Source organism: Ascaphus truei, unplaced genomic scaffold (assembly GCF_040206685.1).
Source record: "Ascaphus truei isolate aAscTru1 unplaced genomic scaffold, aAscTru1.hap1 HAP1_SCAFFOLD_1226, whole genome shotgun sequence".
NCBI classification, from domain to species: domain Eukaryota; kingdom Metazoa; phylum Chordata; class Amphibia; order Anura; family Ascaphidae; genus Ascaphus; species Ascaphus truei.
In genome coordinates, this window is record NW_027454098.1 from 4,780 (window position 1) to 28,988 (window position 24,209).

Consider the following 24,209-nt stretch of genomic DNA (forward strand, 5'->3'; position numbering starts at 1 on the left):
AAATAAGAGACAGCGGAGGATGTGGCAGGAATAAATAAGAGACAGCGGGAGGATGTGGCAGGAATAAATAAGAGACAGCAGGAGGATGTGGCAGGAATAAATAAGAGACAGCGGGAGGATGTGGCAGGAATAAATAAGAGACAGCGGGAGGATGTGGCAGGAATAAATAAGAGACAGCGGGAGGATGTGCAGGAATAAATAAGAGACAGCAGGAGGATGTGGCAGGAATAAATAAGAGACAGCGGGAGGATGTGGCAGGAATAAATAAGAGACAGCGGGAGGATGTGGCAGGAATAAATAAGAGACAGCGAGAGGACGTGGCAGGAATAAATAAGAGACAGCGGGAGGATGTGGCAGGAATAAATAAGAGACAGCGGGAGGATGTGGCAGGAATAAATAAGAGACAGCGGGAGGATGTGGCAGGAATAAATAAGAGACAGCGGGAGGATGTGGCAGGAATAAATAAGAGACAGCAGGAGGATGTGGCAGGAATAAATAAGAGACAGCAGGAGGATGTGGCAGGAATAAATAAGAGACAGCGGGAGGATGTGGCAGGAATAAATAAGAGACAGCAGGAGGATGTGGCAGGAATAAATAAGAGACAGCAGGAGGATGTGGCAGGAATAAATAAGAGACAGCGGGAGGATGTGGCAGGAATAAATAAGAGACAGCAGGAGGATGTGGCAGGAATAAATAAGAGACAGCGGGAGGATGTGGCAGGAATAAATAAGAGACAGCGGAGGATGTGGCAGGAATAAATAAGAGACAGCGGGAGGATGTGGCAGGAATAAATAAGAGACAGCGGGAGGATGTGGCAGGAATAAATAAGAGACAGCGGGAGGATGTGGCAGGAATAAATAAGAGACAGCGGGAGGATGTGGCAGGAATAAATAAGAGACAGCAGGAGGATGTGGCAGGAATAAATAAGAGACAGCGGGAGGATGTGGCAGGAATAAATAAGAGACAGCAGGAGGATGTGGCAGGAATAAATAAGAGACAGCAGGAGGATGTGGCAGGAATAAATAAGAGACAGCAGGAGGATGTGGCAGGAATAAATAAGAGACAGCGGGAGGATGTGGCAGGAATAAATAAGAGACAGCGGGAGGATGTGGCAGGAATAAATAAGAGACAGCGGGAGGATGTGGCAGGAATAAATAAGAGACAGCGGGAGGATGTGGCAGGAATAAATAAGAGACAGCGGGAGGATGTGGCAGGAATAAATAAGAGACAGCAGGAGGATGTGGCAGGAATAAATAAGAGACAGCGGGAGGATGTGGCAGGAATAAATAAGAGACAGCGGGAGGATGTGGCAGGAATAAATAAGAGACAGCGGGAGGATGTGGAAGGAATAAATAAGAGACAGCGGGAGGATGTGGCAGGAATAAATAAGAGACAGCGGGAGGATGTGGCAGGAATAAATAAGAGACAGCGGGAGGATGTGGCAGGAATAAATAAGAGACAGCAGGAGGATGTGGCAGGAATAAATAAGAGACAGCGGGAGGATGTGGCAGGAATAAATAAGAGACAGCAGGAGGATGTGGCAGGAATAAATAAGAGACAGCGGGAGGATGTGGAAGGAATAAATAAGAGACAGCGGGAGGATGTGGCAGGAATAAATAAGAGACAGCGGGAGGATGTGGCAGGAATAAATAAGAGACAGCGGGAGGATGTGGCAGGAATAAATAAGAGACAGCAGGAGGATGTGGCAGGAATAAATAAGAGACAGCGGAGGATGTGGCAGGAATAAATAAGAGACAGCGGGAGGATGTGGCAGGAATAAATAAGAGACAGCGGGAGGATGTGGCAGGAATAAATAAGAGACAGCAGGAGGATGTGGCAGGAATAAATAAGAGACAGCGGGAGGATGTGGCAGGAATAAATAAGAGACAGCGGGAGGATGTGGCAGGAATAAATAAGAGACAGCGGGAGGATGTGGCAGGAATAAATAAGAGACAGCGGGAGGATGTGGCAGGAATAAATAAGAGACAGCGGGAGGATGTGGCAGGAATAAATAAGAGACAGCGGGAGGATGTGGCAGGAATAAATAAGAGACAGCGGGAGGATGTGGCAGGAATAAATAAGAGACAGCAGGAGGATGTGCAGGAATAAATAAGAGACAGCGGGAGGATGTGGCAGGAATAAATAAGAGACAGCGGGAGGATGTGGCAGGAATAAATAAGAGACAGCGGGAGGATGTGGCAGGAATAAATAAGAGACAGCGGGAGGATGTGGCAGGAATAAATAAGAGACAGCGGGAGGATGTGGCAGGAAATAAATAAGAGACAGCGGGAGGAGGTGGCAGGAATAAATAAGAGACAGCGGGAGGATGTGGCAGGAATAAATAAGAGACAGCAGGAGGATGTGGCAGGAATAAATAAGAGACAGCAGGAGGATGTGGCAGGAATAAATAAGAGACAGCAGGAGGATGTGGCAGGAATAAATAAGAGACAGCGGGAGGATGTGGCAGGAATAAATAAGAGACAGCGGGAGGATGTGGCAGGAATAAATAAGAGACAGCGGGAGGATGTGGCAGGAATAAATAAGAGACAGCGGGAGGATGTGGCAGGAATAATAAGAGACAGCGGGAGGATGTGGCAGGAATAAATAAGAGACAGCGGGAGGATGTGGCAGGAATAAATAAGAGACAGCGGGAGGATGTGGCAGGAATAAATAAGAGACAGCGGGAGGATGTGGCAGGAATAAATAAGAGACAGCAGGAGGATGTGGCAGGAATAAATAAGAGACAGCGGGAGGATGTGGCAGGAATAAATAAGAGACAGCGGGAGGATGTGGCAGGAATAAATAAGAGACAGCGGGAGGATGTGGCAGGAATAATAAGAGACAGCGGGAGGATGTGGCAGGAATAAATAAGAGACAGCGGGAGGATGTGGCAGGAATAAATAAGAGACAGCGGGAGGATGTGGCAGGAATAAATAAGAGACAGCGGGAGGATGTGGCAGGAATAAATAAGAGACAGCGGGAGGATGTTGCAGGAATAAATAAGAGACAGCGGGAGGATGTGGCAGGAATAAATAAGAGACAGCGGGAGGATGTTGCAGGAATAAATAAGAGACAGCAGGAGGATGTGGCAGGAATAAATAAGAGACAGCGGGAGGATGTGGCAGGAATAAATAAGAGACAGCGGGAGGATGTGCAGGAATAAATAAGAGACAGCGGGAGGATGTGGCAGGAATAAATAAGAGACAGCAGGAGGATGTGGCAGGAATAAATAAGAGACAGCAGGAGGATGTGGCAGGAATAAATAAGAGACAGCGGGAGGATGTGGCAGGAATAAATAAGAGACAGCGGGAGGATGTGGCAGGAATAAATAAGAGACAGCAGAAGGATGTGGCAGGAATAAATAAGAGACAGCGGGAGGATGTGGCAGGAATAAATAAGAGACAGCGGGAGGACGTGGCAGGAATAAATAAGAGACAGCGGGAGGATGTGGCAGGAATAAATAAGAGACAGCGGGAGGATGTGGCAGGAATAAATAAGAGACAGCAGGAGGATGTGGCAGGAATAAATAAGAGACAGCAGGAGGATGTGGCAGGAATAAATAAGAGACAGCGGGAGGATGTGGCAGGAATAAATAAGAGACAGCGGGAGGATGTGGCAGGAATAAATAAGAGACAGCGGGAGGATGTGGCAGGAATAAATAAGAGACAGCGGGAGGATGTGGCAGGAATAAATAAGAGACAGCAGGAGGATGTGGCAGGAATAAATAAGAGACAGCGGGAGGATGTGGCAGGAATAAATAAGAGACAGCAGGAGGATGTGGCAGGAATAAATAAGAGACAGCGGGAGGATGTGGCAGGAATAAATAAGAGACAGCAGGAGGATGTGGCAGGAATAAATAAGAGACAGCGGGAGGATGTGGCAGGAATAAATAAGAGACAGCGGAGGATGTGGCAGGAATAAATAAGAGACAGCGGGAGGATGTGGCAGGAATAAATAAGAGACAGCAGGAGGATGTGGCAGGAATAAATAAGAGACAGCAGGAGGATGTGGCAGGAATAAATAAGAGACAGCGGGAGGATGTGGCAGGAATAAATAAGAGACAGCGGGAGGATGTGGCAGGAATAAATAAGAGACAGCGGGAGGATGTGGCAGGAATAAATAAGAGACAGCGGGAGGATGTGGCAGGAATAAATAAGAGACAGCAGGAGGATGTGGCAGGAATAAATAAGAGACAGCGGGAGGATGTGGCAGGAATAAATAAGAGACAGCAGGAGGATGTGGCAGGAATAAATAAGAGACAGCGGGAGGATGTGGCAGGAATAAATAAGAGACAGCAGGAGGATGTGGCAGGAATAAATAAGAGACAGCGGGAGGATGTGCAGGAATAAATAAGAGACAGCGGGGAGGATGTGGCAGGAATAAATAAGAGACAGCGGGAGGATGTGGCAGGAATAAATAAGAGACAGCGGGAGGATGTGGCAGGAATAAATAAGAGACAGCGGGAGGATGTGGCAGGAATAAATAAGAGACAGCGGGAGGATGTGGCAGGAATAAATAAGAGACAGCGGGAGGATGTGACCATAAGACAGATGAGAGGGCAGCAATGAGGAGAGCGGCTGATTGTCACCTGGAGAGAGAGGAGCGCGGCTCCGTGAGGCGTCTTTTATCGCGCTTGGAGAGAGACCGCAGAACCGTCTCTGGGACAGGAACACAGGGGTCAGGAACCAGAGGAAGAGACTCCATGCACATCAACTGAGGGGAGAGAGAGGTGGGGGGGGGGGGTGAGAAAGGGAACAGAGAGAGGGGGAGAGGGAGAGAGGGGGGGAGAGAGAGAGGGGGGGAGAGGGAGAGACCCCTAAGAAAAGACATTATGGAACTAGAGAGAGTGCAGAGAAGAGCCACCAAATGAATAAAGGGGATGGACATTCTAACTTATGAGGAGAGGCTAGCTAAATTAGATTTATTTACATTAGAAAAGAGGCGTCTAAGAGGGGATATGATAACTATATACAAATATATTCAGGGACAGTACAAGGAGCTTTCAAAAGAACTATTCATCCCACGGGCAGTACTAAGGACTCGGGCCATCCCTTAAGGTTGGAGGAAAGGAGATTTCACCAGCAACAAAGGAAAGGGTTCTTTACAGTAAGGGCAGTTACAGTGTGGGATTCATTACCCATGGAGACTGTGATGGCAGATACAATAGATTTGTTCAAAAAAGGTTGGACATCTTTTTAGATGGGAAAGGTATACAGTGATATACAAAATAAGTATACATGGGAAGGATGTTGATCCAGGGATTAATCCGATTGCCAATTCTTGGAGTCAGGAAGGAATTAATTTTTCCCCTTAATGGGGTTTTTTTGTTTGCCTTCCTCTGGATCAATAACTATAGATATAGGATAAAGTATCTGTTGTCTAAATTTAGCATAGGTTGAACTTGATGGACTGAAGTCTTTTTTCAACCTCATCTACTATGTACCCATGTAACTATGTAATATATATACCCTATTTCCTGTAACTATGAGAGGTGGGGGGGGGGGGGGTGAAAAAGGGAACAGAGAGAGAGGGGGGAAGAGGGGGAGACCTATGCACATCAACTGAGGGAAGAGAGGGGAGAGGGGGGTGAGAAAGGGAACTGAGAGAGAGAAGGGGGAGGGAGGGGGATAGAGAGAGGGGAGATAAAGAGAGAGGGAGAGAGAGAAGGGGGAGAGAGAGAGAGGGAGAGAGGGGGGGGAGAGAGGGGGAGACTCCATGCACATCAACTGAGAGAAGAGAGGGGGGGGGGTGAAAAAGGGAACAGAGAGAGAAAGGGGGGAAGAGAGAGGGGGGGGGAGACTCCATGCTCATCAACTGAGGGAAGAGAGGGAAGGGAGAGGAGGGGGGAAGGGAATAGAGAGAGAGAGGGGGGGAGACTCCATGCTCATCAACTGAGGGAAGGGAGAGGTGGGTGAAAAAGGGAACAGAGAGAGAGGGGGAGAGAGAGAGGGGGAGAGGGGGGGGGGAGAGAGGGAGAGTGGGAGAGAGAGAGGGGGAAAGGGGGGGAGAGGGGGTGTGACAGTCACTGACTCAGAAGACTGGAATGGAGGATATGTGTTCCTTCCAGCACTCAGCCAGTTAACCTACCTGCGACTGCAGCCTACTTCCTCTTCCCTAAGGCCGGGGCCATGGTAAAAAATACAGCGCTGAGCCAGGAAACTTACCTCCTGAATCCGGCATGTGTGGGGCTTTATTCGGCGCTTCCGCAGGCGTGTGGAGGCGTGCGGAGGCGTGTGGTAAGGAATACAGCGCTGAGCCAGGAAACTTACCTCCTGAATCCGGCATGTGTGGGGCTTTATTCGGCGCTTCCGCAGGCGTGCGGAGGCGTGCGGAGGCGTGCGGAGGCGTGTGGTAAGGAATACAGCGCTGAGCCAGGAAACTTACCTCCTGAATCCGGCATGTGTGGGGCTTTATTCGGCGCTTCCGCAGGCGTGCGGAGGCGTGCGGAGGCGTGTGGTAAGGAATACAGCGCTGAGCCAGGAAACTTACCTCCTGAATCCGGCATGTGTGGGGCTTTATTCGGCGCTTCCGCAGGCGTGCGGAGGCGTGTGGAATTGCAGCCGACAGATTAATTTAATTTTTGACACTGAGGGAAGCGGAGGGCCGGTCACGTGACCGGCAAAAGCCAATAGCACTCCGTGACGTCTGCGCCGTGACGTGGCACCTAGCCCCGCCTCCCACCCCGCCTCACAAGCGCGCTCGCTGCCACTCATGCCAGGACACAAAAAAGCTCCTGCTTGAGCAGGAGAGCATGAGCGTCAGCGCGGCTCAGCGCTGTATTTTTTTACCATGGCCCCGGCCTAATTAATCAGGATTCCTGAAAAACTGCAGGTTCAAAAGATACAGGAAGCTGTGAGACACAGAGCCTGACCCAGAAAGCCGGAGCCAGTGAGAGAGACTGACCGTTTTCCCTCAGAGAAGGAGGGAGGGAGAAGGGGCTCCCCAGCTACCAGAAGCTGGTTAAAGAAGCTGGTAAAGAGTGAGAGACACTGCTGAGAGAGCCATGCTGAAGCAGTGTAAAGAAGCTGGCAGAGAGTGAGAGACACTGCTGAGAGAGCCATGCTGAAGCAGGGACATCACCAGATGGACTAAGATAAGCAAAACCCCTTCTATTGTATGCAAAGACTATGCTGTTACTTTATTGCCTATGCCAGGGCATGTTTTGGGCTGACAACCGGCTTAGCTGGCGGCCCTGATAGTAAGGGCCTGAAGAAGTCAGTTAGCTCCAGGACAGGGATAGGTTTTTATTAATGCTTTTTACTTTGGTTTGGTTTCCTTAAAGGGACGGTGGGCCTGCGAATACGTTACTTAACCCCTAAAAATAAACCCCACGTAAATAAAACTAAAAGTACTGTGTTTCCAGCCTTATTTGGGATAAAAGAGACCTAAATGTGATGTGGTTGTCACAGGGGGAGAGAGAGGGGGGGGGGGAGACTCCATGCACACCAACAGAGGGAAGAGAGGGAAGGGAGAGGATGTGGGGTAAAAAAGGGAACAGAGAGAGAGCGAGAGAGAGAGAGAAGGGGGGAGATGCAGATAGAGAGAGGGGGAGAAGAGAGAGGGAGAGAGACAGAGAGAAAGCGAGAGAGAGCGGGAGAGAAAGAGAGAGAGGGAGAGATGCAAAGAGAGAGAGAGAGAGGGCGGGAGAAGAGAGAGAGAGGGGGAGAGAGAGAGAGGGGGAGAGACAGAGAGAAAGCAAGAGAGAGAGGGAGAGAAAGAGAGAGAGGAAGAGATGCAAAGAGAGAGAGAGAGGGCGAGAGAAGAGAGAGAGAGAGGGGGAGAGACAGAGAGAAAAAGAGAGAGGGGGCAGAGAGAGAGCGCAAGAGACAGAGAGAGATAAAGAGAGAGAGGGGGTGAGCAGAAAGAGCGAGAGCGGGGGGAGAGAGAGAGGGGAGAGGCAGAGGGAGAAAAAGAGAGAAAGGGGGGCAGAGAGCGGAAGAGACAGAGAGAGAAAGAGAAGGGAGAGACAGATAGACAACAAAACCCCACACAGATCAACAACCTGCTGAAAAAAACAAATCAACTCAATCGCCAGCAAAATGAAGGAGCAGTATGTGACAATGTGGGAAAATGATATCCAGCGCTCAAAGAAGCTGGAAACCTACCACAGCCTACAGAGAGAATACACTCTGGCACCCTGCCTACTGAAGGTAAAAGACCTAAAGCAGAGACAGACCCTGAGCCAGTACAGAATAAGTGCCCACAGCCTAGAAATAGAAACAGACAGACACAGACAGAACTGGAAGCCCCGGGTGGTGAGACTGTGCCAGCGATGTGAGCTAGGAGAGGTGTGTGAGAGACACAGACACAGACAGAACTGGAAGCCCCGGGAGGTGAGACTGTGCCAGTGATGTGAGCTAGCAGAGGTGTGTGAGAGACAGGCAGACACAGACAGAACTGGAAGCCCCGGGAGGTGAGACTGTGCCAGCGATGTGAGCTAGGAGAGGTGTGTGAGAGACACAGACACAGACAGAACTGGAAGCCCCGGGAGGTGAGACTGTGCCAGTGATGTGAGCTAGCAGAGGTGTGTGAGAGACAGGCAGACACAGACAGAACTGGAAGCCCCGGGAGGTGAGACTGTGCCAGCGATGTGAGCTAGGAGAGGTGTGTGAGAGACACAGACACAGACAGAACTGGAAGCCCCGGGAGGTGAGACTGTGCCAGTGATGTGAGCTAGCAGAGGTGTGTGAGAGACAGGCAGACACAGACAGAACTGGAAGCCCCGGGAGGTGAGACTGTGCCAGCGATGTGAGCTAGGAGAGGTGTGTGAGAGACACAGGCAGACACACACAGAACTGGAAGCCCCGGGAGATGAGACTGTGCCAGCGATGTGAGCTAGGAGAGGTGTGTGAGAGACACAGGCAGACACAGACAGAACTGGAAGCCTGGGGAGGTGAGACTGTGCCAGCGATGTGAGCTAGGAGAGGTGTGTGAGAAACACGCAGACACAGACAGAACTGGAAGCCCCGGGTGGTGAGACTGTGCCAGCGATGTGAGCTAGGAGAGGTGTGTGAGAGACACAGACACAGACAGAACTGGAAGCCCCGGGAGGTGAGACTGTGCCAGCGATGTGAGATAGGAGAGGTGTGTGAGACACAGGCAGACACAGACAGAACTGGAAGCCCTGGGAGATGAGACTGTGCCAGCGATGTGAGCTAGGAGAGGTGTGTGAGAGACACAGACACAGACAGAACTGGAAGCCCCGGGAGGTGAGACTGTGCCAGTGATGTGAGCTAGCAGAGGTGTGTGAGAGACAGGCAGACACAGACAGAACTGGAAGCCCCGGGAGGTGAGACTGTGCCAGCGATGTGAGCTAGGAGAGGTGTGTGAGAGACACAGGCAGACACACACAGAACTGGAAGCCCCGGGAGATGAGACTGTGCCAGCGATGTGAGCTAGGAGAGGTGTGTGAGAGACACAGGCAGACACAGACAGAACTGGAAGCCTGGGGAGGTGAGACTGTGCCAGCGATGTGAGCTAGGAGAGGTGTGTGAGACACACGCAGACACAGACAGAACTGGAAGCCCCGGGAGATGAGACTGTGCCAGCAATGTGAGCTAGGAGAGGTGTGAGAGAGACACAGGCAGACACAGACAGAACTGGAAGCCCCGGGAGGTGAGACTGTGCCAGCGATGTGAGCTAGGAGAGGTGTGTGAGAGACACAGCCAGACACAGACAGAACTGGAAGCCCCGGGAGATGAGACTGTGCCAGCGATGTGAGCTAGGAGAGGTGTGAGAGAGACACAGGCAGACACAGACAAAACTGGAAGCCCCGGGAGGTGAGACTGTGCCAGCGATGTGAGCTAGGAGAGGTGTGTGAGAGACACAGGCAGACACAGACAGAACTGGAAGCCCCGGGAGATGAGACTGTGCCAGCGATGTGAGCTAGGAGAGGTGTGTGAGAGAGAGACAGGCAGACACAGACAGAACTGGAAGCCCCGGGAGATGAGACTGTGCCAGCGATGTGAGCTAGGAGAGGTGTGTGAGAGACACAGGCAGACACAGACAGAACTGGAAGCCCCGGGAGATGAGACTGTGCCAGCGATGTGAGCAAGGAGAGGTGTGTGAGGCAGACACATACAGAACTGGAAGCCCCGGGAGATGAGACTGTGCCAGCGATGTAAGCTAGGAGAGGTGTGTGAGAGACACAGGCAGACACAGACAGAACTGGAAGCCCCGGGAGATGAGACTGTGCCAGCGATGTGAGCTAGGAGAGGTGTGTGAGAGACACAGGCAGACACAGACAGAACTGGAAGCCCCGGGAGATGAGACTGTGCCAGCGATGTGAGCAAGGAGAGGTGTGTGAGAGACACAGCCAGACACATACAGAACTGGAAGCCCTGGGAGGTGAGACTGTGCCAGCGATGTGAGCTAGGAGAGGTGTGTGAGACACACGCAGACACAGACAGAACTGGAAGCCCCGGGATATGAGACTGTGCCAGCAATGTGAGCTAGGAGAGGTGTGTGAGAGACACAGGCAGACACAGACAGAACTGGAAGCCCCGGGAGATGAGACTGTGCCAGCGATGTGAGCTAGGAGAGGTGTGTGAGAGACACAGCCAGACACAGACAGAACTGGAAGCCCCGGGAGGTGAGACTGTGCCAGCGATGTGAGCTAGGAGAGGTGTGTGAGACACACGCAGACACAGACAGAACTGGAAGCCCCGGGATATGAGACTGTGCCAGCAATGTGAGCTAGGACAGGTGCTAGAGAGACACAGGCAGACACAGACAGAACTGGAAGCCCCGGGAGGTGAGACTGTGCCAGCGATGTGAGCTAGGAGAGGTGTGAGAGAGACACAGGCAGACACAGACAGAACTGGAAGCCCCGGGAGGTGAGACTGTGCCAGCGATGTGAGCTAGGAGAGGTGTGTGAGAGACACAGGCAGACAGAACTGGAAACCCCGGGAGATGAGACTGTGCAAGTGATGTGAGCTAGGAGAGGTGTATGAGGGACACAGACAGACACAGACAGAACTGGAAGCCCCGGGAGGTGAGACTGTGCCAGCGATGTGAGCTAGGAGAGGTGTGTGAGAGACACAGGCAGACACAGACAGAACTGGAAACCCCGAGAGATGAGACTGTGCCAGAGATGTGAGCTAGGAGAGGTGTGAGAGACACAGGCAGACACAGACAGAACTGGAAGCCCCGGGAGATGAGACTGTGCCAGCGATGTGAGCTAGGAGAGGCGTGTGAGAGACACAGGCAGACACAGACAGAGCTGGAAGCCCCGGGAGATGAGACTGTGCCAGCAATGTGAGCTAGGAGGTGTGTGAGAGACACAGCCAGACAAAGACAGAACTGGAAGCCCCGGGAGGTGAGACTGTGCCAGCGATGTGAGCTAGGAGAGGTGTGTGAGAGACAGGCAGACACAGACAGAACTGGAAGCCCCGGGAGGTGAGACTGTGCCAGCGATGTGAGAAAGGAGAGGTGTGTGAGAGACACAGGCAGACACAGACAGAACTGGAAGCCCCAGGAGATGAGACTGTGCCAGCGATGTGAGCTAGGAGAGGTGTGTGAGAGACACAGCCAGACACAGAAAGAACTGGAAGCCCCGGGAGGTGAGACTGTGCCAGCGATGTGAGCTAGGAGAGGTGTATGAGGGACACAGACAGACACATACAGAACTGGAAGCCCCGGGAGATGAGACTGTGCCAGAGATGTGAGCTAGGAGAGGTGTGTGAGAGACACAGGCAGACACAGACAGAACTGGAAGCCCCGGGAGATGAGACTGTGCCAGCGATATGAGCTAGGAGAGGTGTGTGAGAGAGAGACAGGCAGACACAGACAGAACTGGAAGCCCCGGGAGATGAGGCTGTGCCAGCGATGTGAGCTAGGAGAGGTGTGTGAGAGACACAGGCAGAACTGGAAGCCCCGGGAGATAAGACTGTGCAAGCAATGTGAGCTAGGAGAGGTGTGTGAGAGACACAGGCAGACACAGACAGAACTGGAAGCCCCGGGAGATGAGACTGTGCCTGCGATGTGAGCTAGGAGAGGTGTGTGAGAGACACACGCAGACACAGAACTGGAAGCACTGGGAGATGAGACTGTGCCAGCGATGTGAGCTAGGAGAGGTGTGTGAGACACACACGCAGTCACAGAACTGGAAGCCCCGGGAGATGTGACTGTGCCTGTTATGTGAGCTAGGAGAGGTGTATAAACGACACAGACAGACACATACAGAACTGGAAGCCCCGGGAGATGAGACTGTGCCAGTGATGTGAGCTAGGAGAGGTGTGTGAGAGACATAGGCAGACAGAGACAGAACTGGAAGCCCTGGGAGGTGAGACTGTGCCAGCGATGTGAGCTAGGAGAGGTGTGTGAGACACACAGACAGAACTGGAAGCCCCGGGAGGTGAGACTGTGCCAGCGATGTGAGATAGGAGAGGTGTGTGAGAGACACAGGCAGACACAGACAGGACTGGAAGCCCCGGGAGATGAGACTGTGCCAGCGATGTGAGCTAGGAGAGGTGTGAGAGACACAGGCAGACACAGACAGAACTGGAAGCCCCGGGAGGTGAGACTGTGCCAGCGATGTGAGCTAGGAGAGGTGTGTGAGACACAGGCAGACACAGACAGAACTGGAAGCCCCGGGAGGTGAGACTGTGCCAGCGATGTGAGCTAGGAGAGGTGTGTGAGAGACACAGGCAGACACAGACAGAACTGGAAGCCCCGGGAGGTGAGACTGTGCCAGCGATGTGAGCTAGGAGAGGTGTGAGAGACACAGGCAGACACAGACAGAACTGGAAGCCCCGAGAGGTGAGACTGTGCCAGCGATGTGAGCTAGGAGAGGTGTGTGAGACACAGGCAGACACAGACAGAACTGGAAGCCCCGGGAGATGAGACTGTGCCAGCGATGTGAGCTAGGAGAGGTGTGTGAGACACAGGCAGACACAGACAGAACTGGAAGCCCCGGGAGATGAGACTGTGCCAGCGATATGAGCTAGGAGAGGTGTGTGAGAGACACAGGCAGGCACAGACAGAACTGGAAGCCCCGGGAGGTGAGACTGTGCCAGCGATGTGAGCTAGGAGAGGTGTGTGAGAGACACAGGCAGACACAGACAGAACTGGAAGCCCCGGGAGATGAGACTGTGCCAGCGATGTGAGCTAGGAGAGGTGTGTGAGAGACACAGGCAGAACTGGAAGCCCCGGGAGATGAGACTGTGCAAGCAATGTGAGCTAGGAGAGGTGTGTGAGAGACACAGGCAGACACAGACAGAACTGGAAGCCCCGGGAGATGAGACTGTGCCTGCGATGTGAGCTAGGAGAGGTGTGTGAGAGACACACGCAGACACAGAACTGGAAGCACTGGGAGATGAGACTGTGCCAGCGATGTGAGCTAGGAGAGGTGTGTGAGACACACACGCAGTCACAGAACTGGAAGCCCCGGGAGATGTGACTGTGCCTGTTATGTGAGCTAGGAGAGGTGTATAAACGACACAGACAGACACATACAGAACTGGAAGCCCCGGGAGATGAGACTGTGCCAGTGATGTGAGCTAGGAGAGGTGTGTGAGAGACATAGGCAGACACAGACAGAACTGGAAGCCCTGGGAGGTGAGACTGTGCCAGCGATGTGAGCTAGGAGAGGTGTGTGAGACACACAGACAGAACTGGAAGCCCCGGGAGGTGAGACTGTGCCAGCGATGTGAGATAGGAGAGGTGTGTGAGAGACACAGGCAGACACAGACAGGACTGGAAGCCCCGGGAGATGAGACTGTGCCAGCGATGTGAGCTAGGAGAGGTGTGAGAGACACAGGCAGACACAGACAGAACTGGAAGCCCCGGGAGGTGAGACTGTGCCAGCAATGTGAGCTAGGAGAGGTGTGTGAGACACAGGCAGACACAGACAGAACTGGAAGCCCCGGGAGGTGAGACTGTGCCAGCGATGTGAGCTAGGAGAGGTGTGTGAGAGACACAGGCAGACACAGACAGAACTGGAAGCCCCGGGAGGTGAGACTGTGCCAGCGATGTGAGCTAGGAGAGGTGTGAGAGACACAGGCAGACACAGACAGAACTGGAAGCCCCGGGAGGTGAGACTGTGCCAGCGATGTGAGCTAGGAGAGGTGTGTGAGACACAGGCAGACACAGACAGAACTGGAAGCCCCGGGAGATGAGACTGTGCCAGCGATGTGAGCTAGGAGAGGTGTGAGAGACACAGGCAGACACAGACAGAACTGGAAGCCCCGGGAGGTGAGACTGTGCCAGCAATGTGAGCTAGGAGAGGTGTGTGAGACACAGGCAGACACAGACAGAACTGGAAGCCCCGGGAGGTGAGACTGTGCCAGCGATGTGAGCTAGGAGAGGTGTGTGAGAGACACAGGCAGACACAGACAGAACTGGAAGCCCCGGGAGGTGAGACTGTGCCAGCGATGTGAGCTAGGAGAGGTGTGTGAGACACAGGCAGACACAGACAGAACTGGAAGCCCCGGGAGATGAGACTGTGCCAGCGATGTGAGCTAGGAGAGGTGTGTGAGACACAGGCAGACACAGACAGAACTGGAAGCCCCGGGAGATGAGACTGTGCCAGCGATGTGAGCTAGGAGAGGTGTGTGAGACACAGGCAGACACAGGCAGAACTGAAAGCCTCGGGAGATGAGCTTCCTCAATCTCACAGATATTTGGTGGTTTATAGCATATTCCCACAAACATTTTCTTTATACTTTTACCTCCACTGCTAATTTCTATCCACAAAGTCTCTACATTTTCATCATTCCCTTCATAGACATCATCCCTTATAATAGGTTTTAGATCCGGTTTAACATATAAACATACTCCACCTCCCCTTCTATTTGTTCGATCCTTCCGAAAAAGAGAATAACCCTATAAATTAACTGTCCAGTCATGAGTTTCATCCCACCATGTTTCAGTAATGCCTATGATATCATACTGCTCCCTTGCAGCTATTAATTCAAGCTCCCCCATTTTATCTGTCAGGCTTTTGCATTAGCAAGCATGCATTTAAGTTGTTTTCAGCCTGTACTATTATCTTATCTGCTCCTTCCTTTCTGCGCCAACTTTGTTTAGTCTTTAGAAGTTTTCTAGTATTATCTGTATTTACTATGGGTGTCTCACTGCTTGTCAAACTTGCACTTGCCCCCATTCTACCTCCATACCACTTTGTATCCTCATCTATTCCATTTAGTTCATTATCTGTTTCATTCCCCTCCCCCCTCCATCCTAGTTTAAAATCTCCTCCAACCTTTTTAGCATTCTCCCCCCTAGCACAGAAGATCCCTCTTCATTGAGGTGCAATCCGTCCCTAGAATATAGATGGCACCTCTCAGAAAAGGAGTCTCAGTGCTCTAAAAAACCCAAACCCCTCCTTCCTGTACCACTTTCTTAGCCATGCATTAACCTCCCTGATCTCTGACTGTCTCCCTGCGGTAGCGCATGGCACTGGTAGTATTTCAGAAAATACTACCTTGGAGGTCCTTGCCTTAAGCTTTTGGCCTAGATCCCTGAAATAAGTTTTTAGGACCCTCCATCTTTCTCTAACTTTGTCATTGGTGCCAAGGTGTACCAAGACCGTCGGGTCAATCCCAGCCCCTTCCAACAATCTGTCTACCTGATCTGCAATGTGCCGAACCCGAGCACCCGGGAGACAACAAACTGTTCGGTTCATGCGGTCCCGGCAACAGATTGCCCTATCTACCTTCCTTATAATGGAGTTCCCTACCACCACAATCTTTCTTTGTATCTGAGCATCCCGAGTCCCCACTGTGCTGGAGGAACTATTCCCCTGGCTGCTAGAGGAATCAGTCTCCCCCAGCCTTGCCATTACTGCCCCGACATTCCCAATATCTTCACTCAACACGGCAAATCTATTGGGATGGGTCAGCTCAAAACTGACCTGCCTCTCCCTATTGCCCCTGCTTCCCCTTCTAACTGTCACCCAGCTACCTACCTGCTCCTCACTACCAGCAACCAAGCTACCTACCTGCTCCTCACTAACAACGCCACCATCTGCACCACTAGTCGAAGCAAGAGCCTGCTTAGTGAGCACTAATTCCCTTTCAAGATTGTCAATGTCCCTCAATATTGCAAGTTGCCTCTTCAGATCAGCAATCTCTGACTCTAAAGAGACCCCCCCCCCCTGCTCACACCTCTCACAGAGGTATGCTCCTGGGAACAGCTGCTCCAAGTGCACATACATGTGGCAAGATGTGCATTGAGTGGCATTCTCAATCCTGCTCATTATAGCAACTATGAAGTTTATAAGTACAGGCATACCCCGGTTTAAGGACACTCACTTTAAGTACACTCGCGAGTAAGGACATGTCGCTCAATAGGCAAACGGCAGCTCACGCATGCGCCTGTCAGCACGTCCTGAACAGCAATACCGGCTTCCTACCTGTACCGAAGCTGTGCGCATGCGTGGAGAGTATAGAGCCTGTTACACATGCGTTATTTATATCAGTTATGCACATAGATGACGATTACAGTACAGTACATGCATCGATAAGTGGGGAAAAGGTAGTGCTTCACTTTAAGTACATTTTCGCTTTACATACATGCTCCGGTCCCATTGCGTATGTTAATGCGGGGTATGCCTGTACCAACAATAAACTGTACTTCAATAACTATACAGTGCCTTGTTTAACCCCTTCCTTGTTCTAACTGCTTCTGTGTCTAACTGAACACTTAATACAACCAGTCATGCAGATTAGAACACGCAAGCTCAGGATTCATTGGTAACCTCTGTTTAAATAGGGACACCCACCACAAGGTGTGTTAGGTTAGCAATCAACTAACCACACCCACTGTAGTGTGGTACCTTCACGTGGTATGGGACGTGTAGATGTGGCAGTGAGGTACCTTCACTTGGTATGGGAATGGTAGTATCGTGGCAGTGAGGTACCTTCACTTGGTATGGGAATGGTAGTATCGTGGCAGTGAGGTACCTTCACTTGGTATGGGAATGGTAGTATCGTGGCAGTGAGGTACCTTCACTTGGTATGGGAATAGAAGCATCGTGGCAGTGAGGTACCTTCACTTGGTATGGGAATGGAAGCATCGTGGCAGTGAGGTACCTTCACTTGGTATGGGAATGGTAGTATCGTGGCAGTGAGGTACCTTCACTTGGTATGGGAATAGAAGCATCGTGGCAGTGAGGTACCTTCACTTGGTATGGGAATGGTAGTATCGTGGCAGTGAGGTACCTTCACTTGGTATGGGAATGGAAGCATCGTGGCAGTGAGGTACCTTAACTTGGTATGGGAATGGAAGCATCGTGGCAGTGAGGTACCTTCACTTGGTATGGGAATGGAAGCATCGTGGCAGTGAGGTACCTTCACTTGGTATGGGAATGGTAGCATCGTGGCAGTGAGGTACCTTCACTTGGTATGGGAATGGTAGCATCTTGGCAGTGAGGTACCTTCACTTGGTATGGGAATGGAAGCATCGTGGCAGTGAGGTACCTTCACTTGGTATGGGAATGGTAGCATCGTGGCAGTGGGGTACCTTCACTTGGTATGGGAATGGAAGTATCGTGGCAGTGTGGTACCTTCACTTGGTATGGGAATGGTAGCATCGTGGCAGTGAGGTACCTTCACTTGGTATGGGAATGGAAGTATCGTGGCAGTGTGGTACCTTCACTTGGTATGGGAATGGTAGCATCGTGGCAGTGAGGTACCTTCACTTGGTATGGGAATGGTAGCATCGTGGCAGTGAGGTACCTTCACTTGGTATGGGAATGGTAGTATCGTGGCAGTGAGGTACCTTCACTTGGTATGGGAATGGTAGCATCGTGGCAGTGAGGTACTTTCACTTGGTATGGGAATGGTAGCATCGTGGCAGTGAGGTACTTTCACTTGGTATGGGAATGGTAGTATCGTGGCAGTGAGGTACCTTCACTTGGTATGGGAATAGAAGCATCGTGGCAGTGAGGTACCTTCACTTGGTATGGGAATGGAAGTATCGTGGCAGTGTGGTACCTTCACTTGGTATGGGAATGGTAGCATCGTGGCAGTGAGGTACCTTCACTTGGTATGGGAATGGTAGCATCGTGGCAGTGAGGTACCTTCACTTGGTATGGGAATGGTAGTATCGTGGCAGTGAGGTACCTTCACTTGGTATGGGAATGGTAGCATCGTGGCAGTGAGGTACTTTCACTTGGTATGGGAATGGTAGCATCGTGGCAGTGAGGTACTTTCACTTGGTATGGGAATGGTAGTATCGTGGCAGTGAGGTACCTTCACTTGGTATGGGAATAGAAGCATCGTGGCAGTGAGGTACCTTCACTTGGTATGGGAATGGCAGCATCGTGGCAGTGGGGTATCTTCACTTGGTATGGGAATGGAAGCATCGTGGCAGTGAGGTACCTTCACTTGGTATGGGAATGGTAGCATCGTGGCAGTGAGGTATCTTCACTTGGTATGGGAATGGTAGTATCGTGGCAGTGGGGTATCTTCACTTGGTATGGGAATGGAAGCATCGTGGCAGTGAGGTACCTTCACTTGGCATGGGAATGGAAGTATCGTGGCAGTGAGGTACCTTCACTTGGTATGGGAATAGAAGCATCGTGGCAGTGAGGTATCTTCACTTGGTATGGGAATGGTAGTATCGTGGCAGTGAGGTATCTTCACTTGGTATGGGAATGGTAGTATCGTGGCAGTGAGGTACCTTCACTTGGTATGGGAGTGATAGTATCGTGGCAGTGGGGTACCTTCACTTGGTATGGGAATGGTAGTATCGTGGCAGTGAGGTACCTTCACTTTGTATGGGAATGGAATCATCGTGGCAGTGAGGTACCTTCACGTGGTATGGGAATGGAAGCATCGTAGCAGTGAGGTACCTTCACTTGGTATGGGAATGGTAGCATCGTGGCAGTGAGGTACCTTCACTTGGTATGGGAATGGTAGCATCGTGGCAGTGAGGTACCTTCACTTGGTATGGGAATGGTAGTATCGTGGCAGTGAGGTATCTTCACTTGGTATGGGACATGTAGACGTGGCAGTGAGGTACCTTCACTTGGTATGGGAATGGTAGCATCGTGGCAGTGAGGTACCTTCACTTGGTATGGGAATGGTAGTATCGTGGCAGTGAGGTACCTTCACTTGGTATGGGAATGGAAGCATCGTGGCAGTGAGGTACCTTCACTTGGTATGGGAATGGTAGCATCGTGGCAGTGAGGTACCTTCACTTGGTATGGGAATGGTAGTTTCGTGGCAGTGTGGTACCTTCACGTGGTATGGGACGTGTAGACGTGGCTGTGAGGTACCTTCACTTGGTACTGCACCGACACACTTTATTCGAGCAAATACCCGGTATGTACCTGGCAGATACCTGGAATGCGCCACTCCTCACCTCTGACAAGCCCCGTTGCATTTGCCTTCCCAGCCTGGGTTCATGCCTGGCTGATGGGCGGCTGATCTGTTAAATGATAATGATTAGGATTTAATAGGCTGCAATGCTTCGCGTGTCTACCAGATGGCATAAATTCATGAATTGTAATGCAGTATATATATATATACTGTGCAGTATTGCAGCCAGCGGGAATAAAATGCTTCAATCCCTGCCGGAAAATACCTCAATGCACTCGGGCAGAAAACAGTCACAAACCTCAATACACCCGGGTATACCCGAATTCGTGGGACTAGCCAAGCTCGAATAAAGTGTGTCGCCAGTGTATGTGACATGTAGACGTGGCAGTGTGGTACCTTCACTTGGTATGGGAATGGAAGCATCGTGGCAGTGAGGTACCGTCACTTGGAACGGGAATGGCAGCATCGTGGCAGTGAGGTATCTTCACTTGGTATGGGAATGGTAGTATCGTGGCAGTGAGGTACCTTCACGTGGTATGGGAATGGAAGCATCGTGGCAGTGAGGTACCTTCACTTGGTATGGGAATGGAAGCATCGTGGCAGTGAGGTACCTTCACTTGGTATGGGAATGGTAGTATCGTGGCAGTGAGGTACCTTCACTTGGTATGGGAATGGAAGCATCGTGGCAGTGAGGTACCTTCACTTGGTATGGGAATGGTAGCATCGTGGCAGTGAGGTACCTTCACTTGGTATGGGAATGGTAGTATCGTGGCAGTGAGGTATCTTCACTTGGTATGGGAATGGTAACATCGTGGCAGTGAGGTACCGTCACTTGGTATGGGAATGGCAGCATCGTGGCAGTGAGGTACCTTCACTTGGAACGGGAATGGTAGCATCGTGGCAGTGAGGTACCTTCACTTGGTATGGGAATGGCAGCATCGTGGCAGTGAGGTATCTTCACTTGGTATGGGAATGGAAGCATCGTGGCAGTGAGGTACCTTCACTTGGTATGGGAATGGTAGCATCGTGGCAGTGAGGTACCTTCACTTGGTATGGGAATGGCAGCATCGTGGCAGTGAGGTACCTTCACTTGGTATGGGAATGGTAGTATCGTGGCAGTGAGGTACCTTCACTTGGTATGGGAATGGCAGCATCGTGGCAGTGAGGTACCTTCACTTGGAACGGGAATGGTAGTATCGTGGCAGTGAGGTACCTTCACTTGGTATGGGACGTGTAGACGTGGCAGTGAGGTACCTTCACTTGGTATGGGAATGGTAGCATCGTGGCAGTGAGGTATCTTCACTTGGTATGGGAATGGCAGCATCGTGGCAGTGTGGTACCTTCACTTGGTATGGGAATGGTAGCATCGTGACAGTGAGGTACCTTCACTTGGTATGGGAATGGTAGCATCGTGGCAGTGAGGTACCTTCACTTGGTATGGGAATGGTAGCATCGTGGCAGTGAGGTACCTTCACTTGGTATGGGAATGGTAGCATCGTGGCAGTGAGGTACCTTCACTTGGTATGGGAATGGTAGTATCGTGGCAGTGCGGTACTTTCACTTGGTATGGGAATGGTAGTATCGTGGCAGTGAGGTACCTTCACTTGGTATGGGACGTGTAGACGTGGCAGTGGGGTACCTTCACTTGGTATGGGAATGGTAGCATCGTGGCAGTGAGGTACCTTCACTTGGTATGGGAATGGTAGTATCGTGGCAGTGAGGTACCTTCACTTGGTATGGGAATGGTAGCATCGTGACAGTGAGGTACCTTCACTTGGTATGGGAATGGTAGCATCGTGGCAGTGTGGTACCTTCACTTGGTATGGGAATGGAAGCAGCGTGACAGTGAGGTATCTTCACTTGGTATGGGAATGGAAGCATCGTGGCAGTGAGGTATCTTCACTTGGTATGGGAATGGTAGCATCGTGGCAGTGAGGTACCTTCACGTGGTATGGGAATGGTAGCATCGTGGCAGTGAGGTACCTTCACGTGGTATGGGAATGGTAGCATCGTGGCAGTGAGGTACCTTCACTTGGTATGGGAATGGCAGCATCGTGGCAGTGAGGTACCTTCACTTGGTATGGGAATGGTAGCATCGTGGCAGTGAGGTACCTTCACTTGGTATGGGAATGGCAGCATCGTGGCAGTGAGGTACCTTCACTTGGTATGGGAATAGAAGCATCATGGCAGTGAGGTACCTTCACTTGGTATGGGAATAGAAGCATCATGGCAGTGAGGTACCTTCACTTGGTATGGGAATGGCAGCATCGTGGCAGTGGGGTATCTTCACTTGGTATGGGAATGGAAGCATCGTGGCAGTGAGGTACCTTCACTTGGTATGGGAATGGTAGCATCGTGGCAGTGAGGTACCTTCACTTGGTATGGGAATGGTAGTATCGTGGCAGTGAGGTACCTTCACTTGGTATGGGACGTGTAGACGTGGCAGTGAGGTACCTTCACGTGGTATGGGAATGGTAGCATCGTGGCAGTGAGGTACCTTCACTTGGTATGGGAATAGAAGCATCATGGCAGTGAGGTACCTTCACTTGGTATGGGAATAGAAGCATCATGGCAGTGAGGTACCTTCACTTGGTATGGGAATGGCAGCATCGTGGCAGTGGGGTATCTTCACTTGGTATGGGAATGGAAGCATCGTGGCAGTGAGGTACCTTCACTTGGTATGGGAATGGTAGCATCGTGGCAGTGAGGTACCTTCACTTGGTATGGGAATAGAAGCATCGTGGCAGTGAGGTACCTTCACTTGGTATGGGAATGGAAGCATCGTGGCAGTGAGGTACCTTCACTTGGTATGGGAATGGTAGCATCGTGGCAGTGAGGTACCTTCACTTGGTATGGGAATGGTAGCATCGTGGCAGTGGGGTACCTTCACTTGGTATGGGAATGGCAGCATCGTGGCAGTAAGGTACCTTCACTTGGTATGGGAATGGTAGCAACGTGGCAGTAAGGTACCTTCACTTGGTATGGGAATGGAAGCATCTTGGCAGTGAGGTACCTTCACTTGGTATGGTAATGGTAGCATCGTGGCAGTGAGGTACCTTCACTTGGTATGGGAATGGTAGTATCGTGGCAGTGAGGTACCTTCACTTGGTATGGGAATGTCAGCATCGTGGCAGTGAGGTACCTTCACTTGGTATGGGAATGGTAGCATCGTGGCAGTGAGGTACCTTCACTTGGTATGGGAATGGTAGTATCGTGGCAGTGAGGTACCTTCACTTGGTATGGGAATGTCAGCATCGTGGCAGTGAGGTACCTTCACTTGGTATGGGAATGGTAGTATCGTAGCAGTGAGGTACCTTCACTTGGTATGGGAATGGTAGCATCGTGGCAGTGAGGTATCTTCACTTGGTATGGGAATGGTAGCATCGTGGCAGTGAGGTACCTTCACTTGGTATGGGAATGGTAGTATCGTGGCAGTGAGGTACCTTCACTTGGTATGGGAATGTCAGCATCGTGGCAGTGAGGTACCTTCACTTGGTATGGGAATGGTAGCATCGTGGCAGTGAGGTACCTTCACTTGGTATGGGAATGGAAGCATCGTGGCAGTGAGGTACCTTCACTTGGTATGGGAATGGAAGCATCGTGGCAGTGAGGTACCTTCACTTGGTATGGGAATGGTAGTATCGTGGCAGTGAGGTACCTTCACTTGGTATGGGAATGGTAGCATCGTGGCAGTGAGGTATCTTCACTTGGTATGGGAATGGTAGCATCGTGGCAGTGAGGTACCTTCACTTGGTATGGGAATGGTAGTATCGTGGCAGTGAGGTACCTTCACTTGGTATGGGAATGGTAGCATCGTGGCAGTGAGGTACCTTCACGTGGTATGGGAATGGTAGCATCGTGGCAGTGAGGTACCTTCACTTGGTATGGGAATGGTAGCATCGTGGCAGTGAGGTACCTTCACTTGGTATGGGAATGGTAGCATCGTGGCAGTGAGGTACCTTCACTTGGTATGGGAATGGTAGTATCGTGGCAGTGAGGTACTTTCACTTGGTATGGGAATGGTAGTATCGTGGCAGTGAGGTACCTTCACTTGGTATGGGACGTGTAGACGTGGCAGTGGGGTACCTTCACTTGGTATGGGAATGGAAGCATCGTGGCAGTGTGGTACCTTCACTTGGTATGGGAATGGTAGCATCGTGGCAGTGAGGTACCTTCACTTGGTATGGGAATGGAAGCATCGTGGCAGTGAGGTACCTTCACTTGGTATGGGACATGTAGACGTGGCAGTGAGGTACCTTCACTTGGTATGGGAATGGAAGCATCGTGGCAGTGAGGTATCTTCACTTGGTATGGGAATGGTAGTATCGTGGCAGTGAGGTACCTTCACTTGGTATGGGAATGGTAGTATCGTGGCAGTGAGGTACCTTCACTTGGTATGGGAATGGAAGCATCTTGGCAGTGAGGTACCTTCACTTAGTATGGGAATGGTAGTATCGTGGCAGTGAGGTACCTTCACTTGGTATGGGAATGGTAGTATCGTGGCAGTGTGGTACCTTCACTTGGTATGGGAATGGTAGCATCGTGGCAGTGAGGTACCTTCACTTGGTATGGGAATGGAAGCATCGTGTCAGTGAGGTACCTTCACTTGGTATGGGAATGGAAGCATCGTGGCAGTGAGGTACCTTCACTTGGTATGGGAATGGTAGCATCGTGGCAGTGAGGTACCTTCACTTGGTATGGGAATGGAAGCATCGTGTCAGTGAGGTACCTTCACTTGGTATGGGAATGGTAGTATCGTGGCAGTGTGGTACCTTCACTTGGTATGGGAATGGTAGCATCGTGGCAGTGAGGTACCTTCACTTGGTATGGGAATGGAAGCATCGTGTCAGTGAGGTACCTTCACTTGGTATGGGAATGGAAGCATCGTGACAGTGAGGTACCTTCACTTGGTATGGGAATAGAAGCATCGTGACAGTGAGGTAC

General features: G+C 51.3%; 1 protein-coding gene across 1 annotated transcript in view; it reads right to left on the reverse strand.

Moving 5' to 3' along the window:
- Positions 1–4,588: 4,588 nt before the first annotated feature.
- Positions 4,589–24,209, reverse strand: part of LOC142475467 (WD repeat-containing protein 97-like) — a gene marked incomplete at both ends in the record, with an annotated part of 83,860 nt that continues 64,239 nt past the window's right edge. The window contains one exon of the mRNA XM_075581329.1: positions 4,589–4,713. Within this exon, the coding sequence (XP_075437444.1) occupies positions 4,589–4,713 (125 nt within the window). The remainder of the gene's footprint in view (positions 4,714–24,209) is intronic.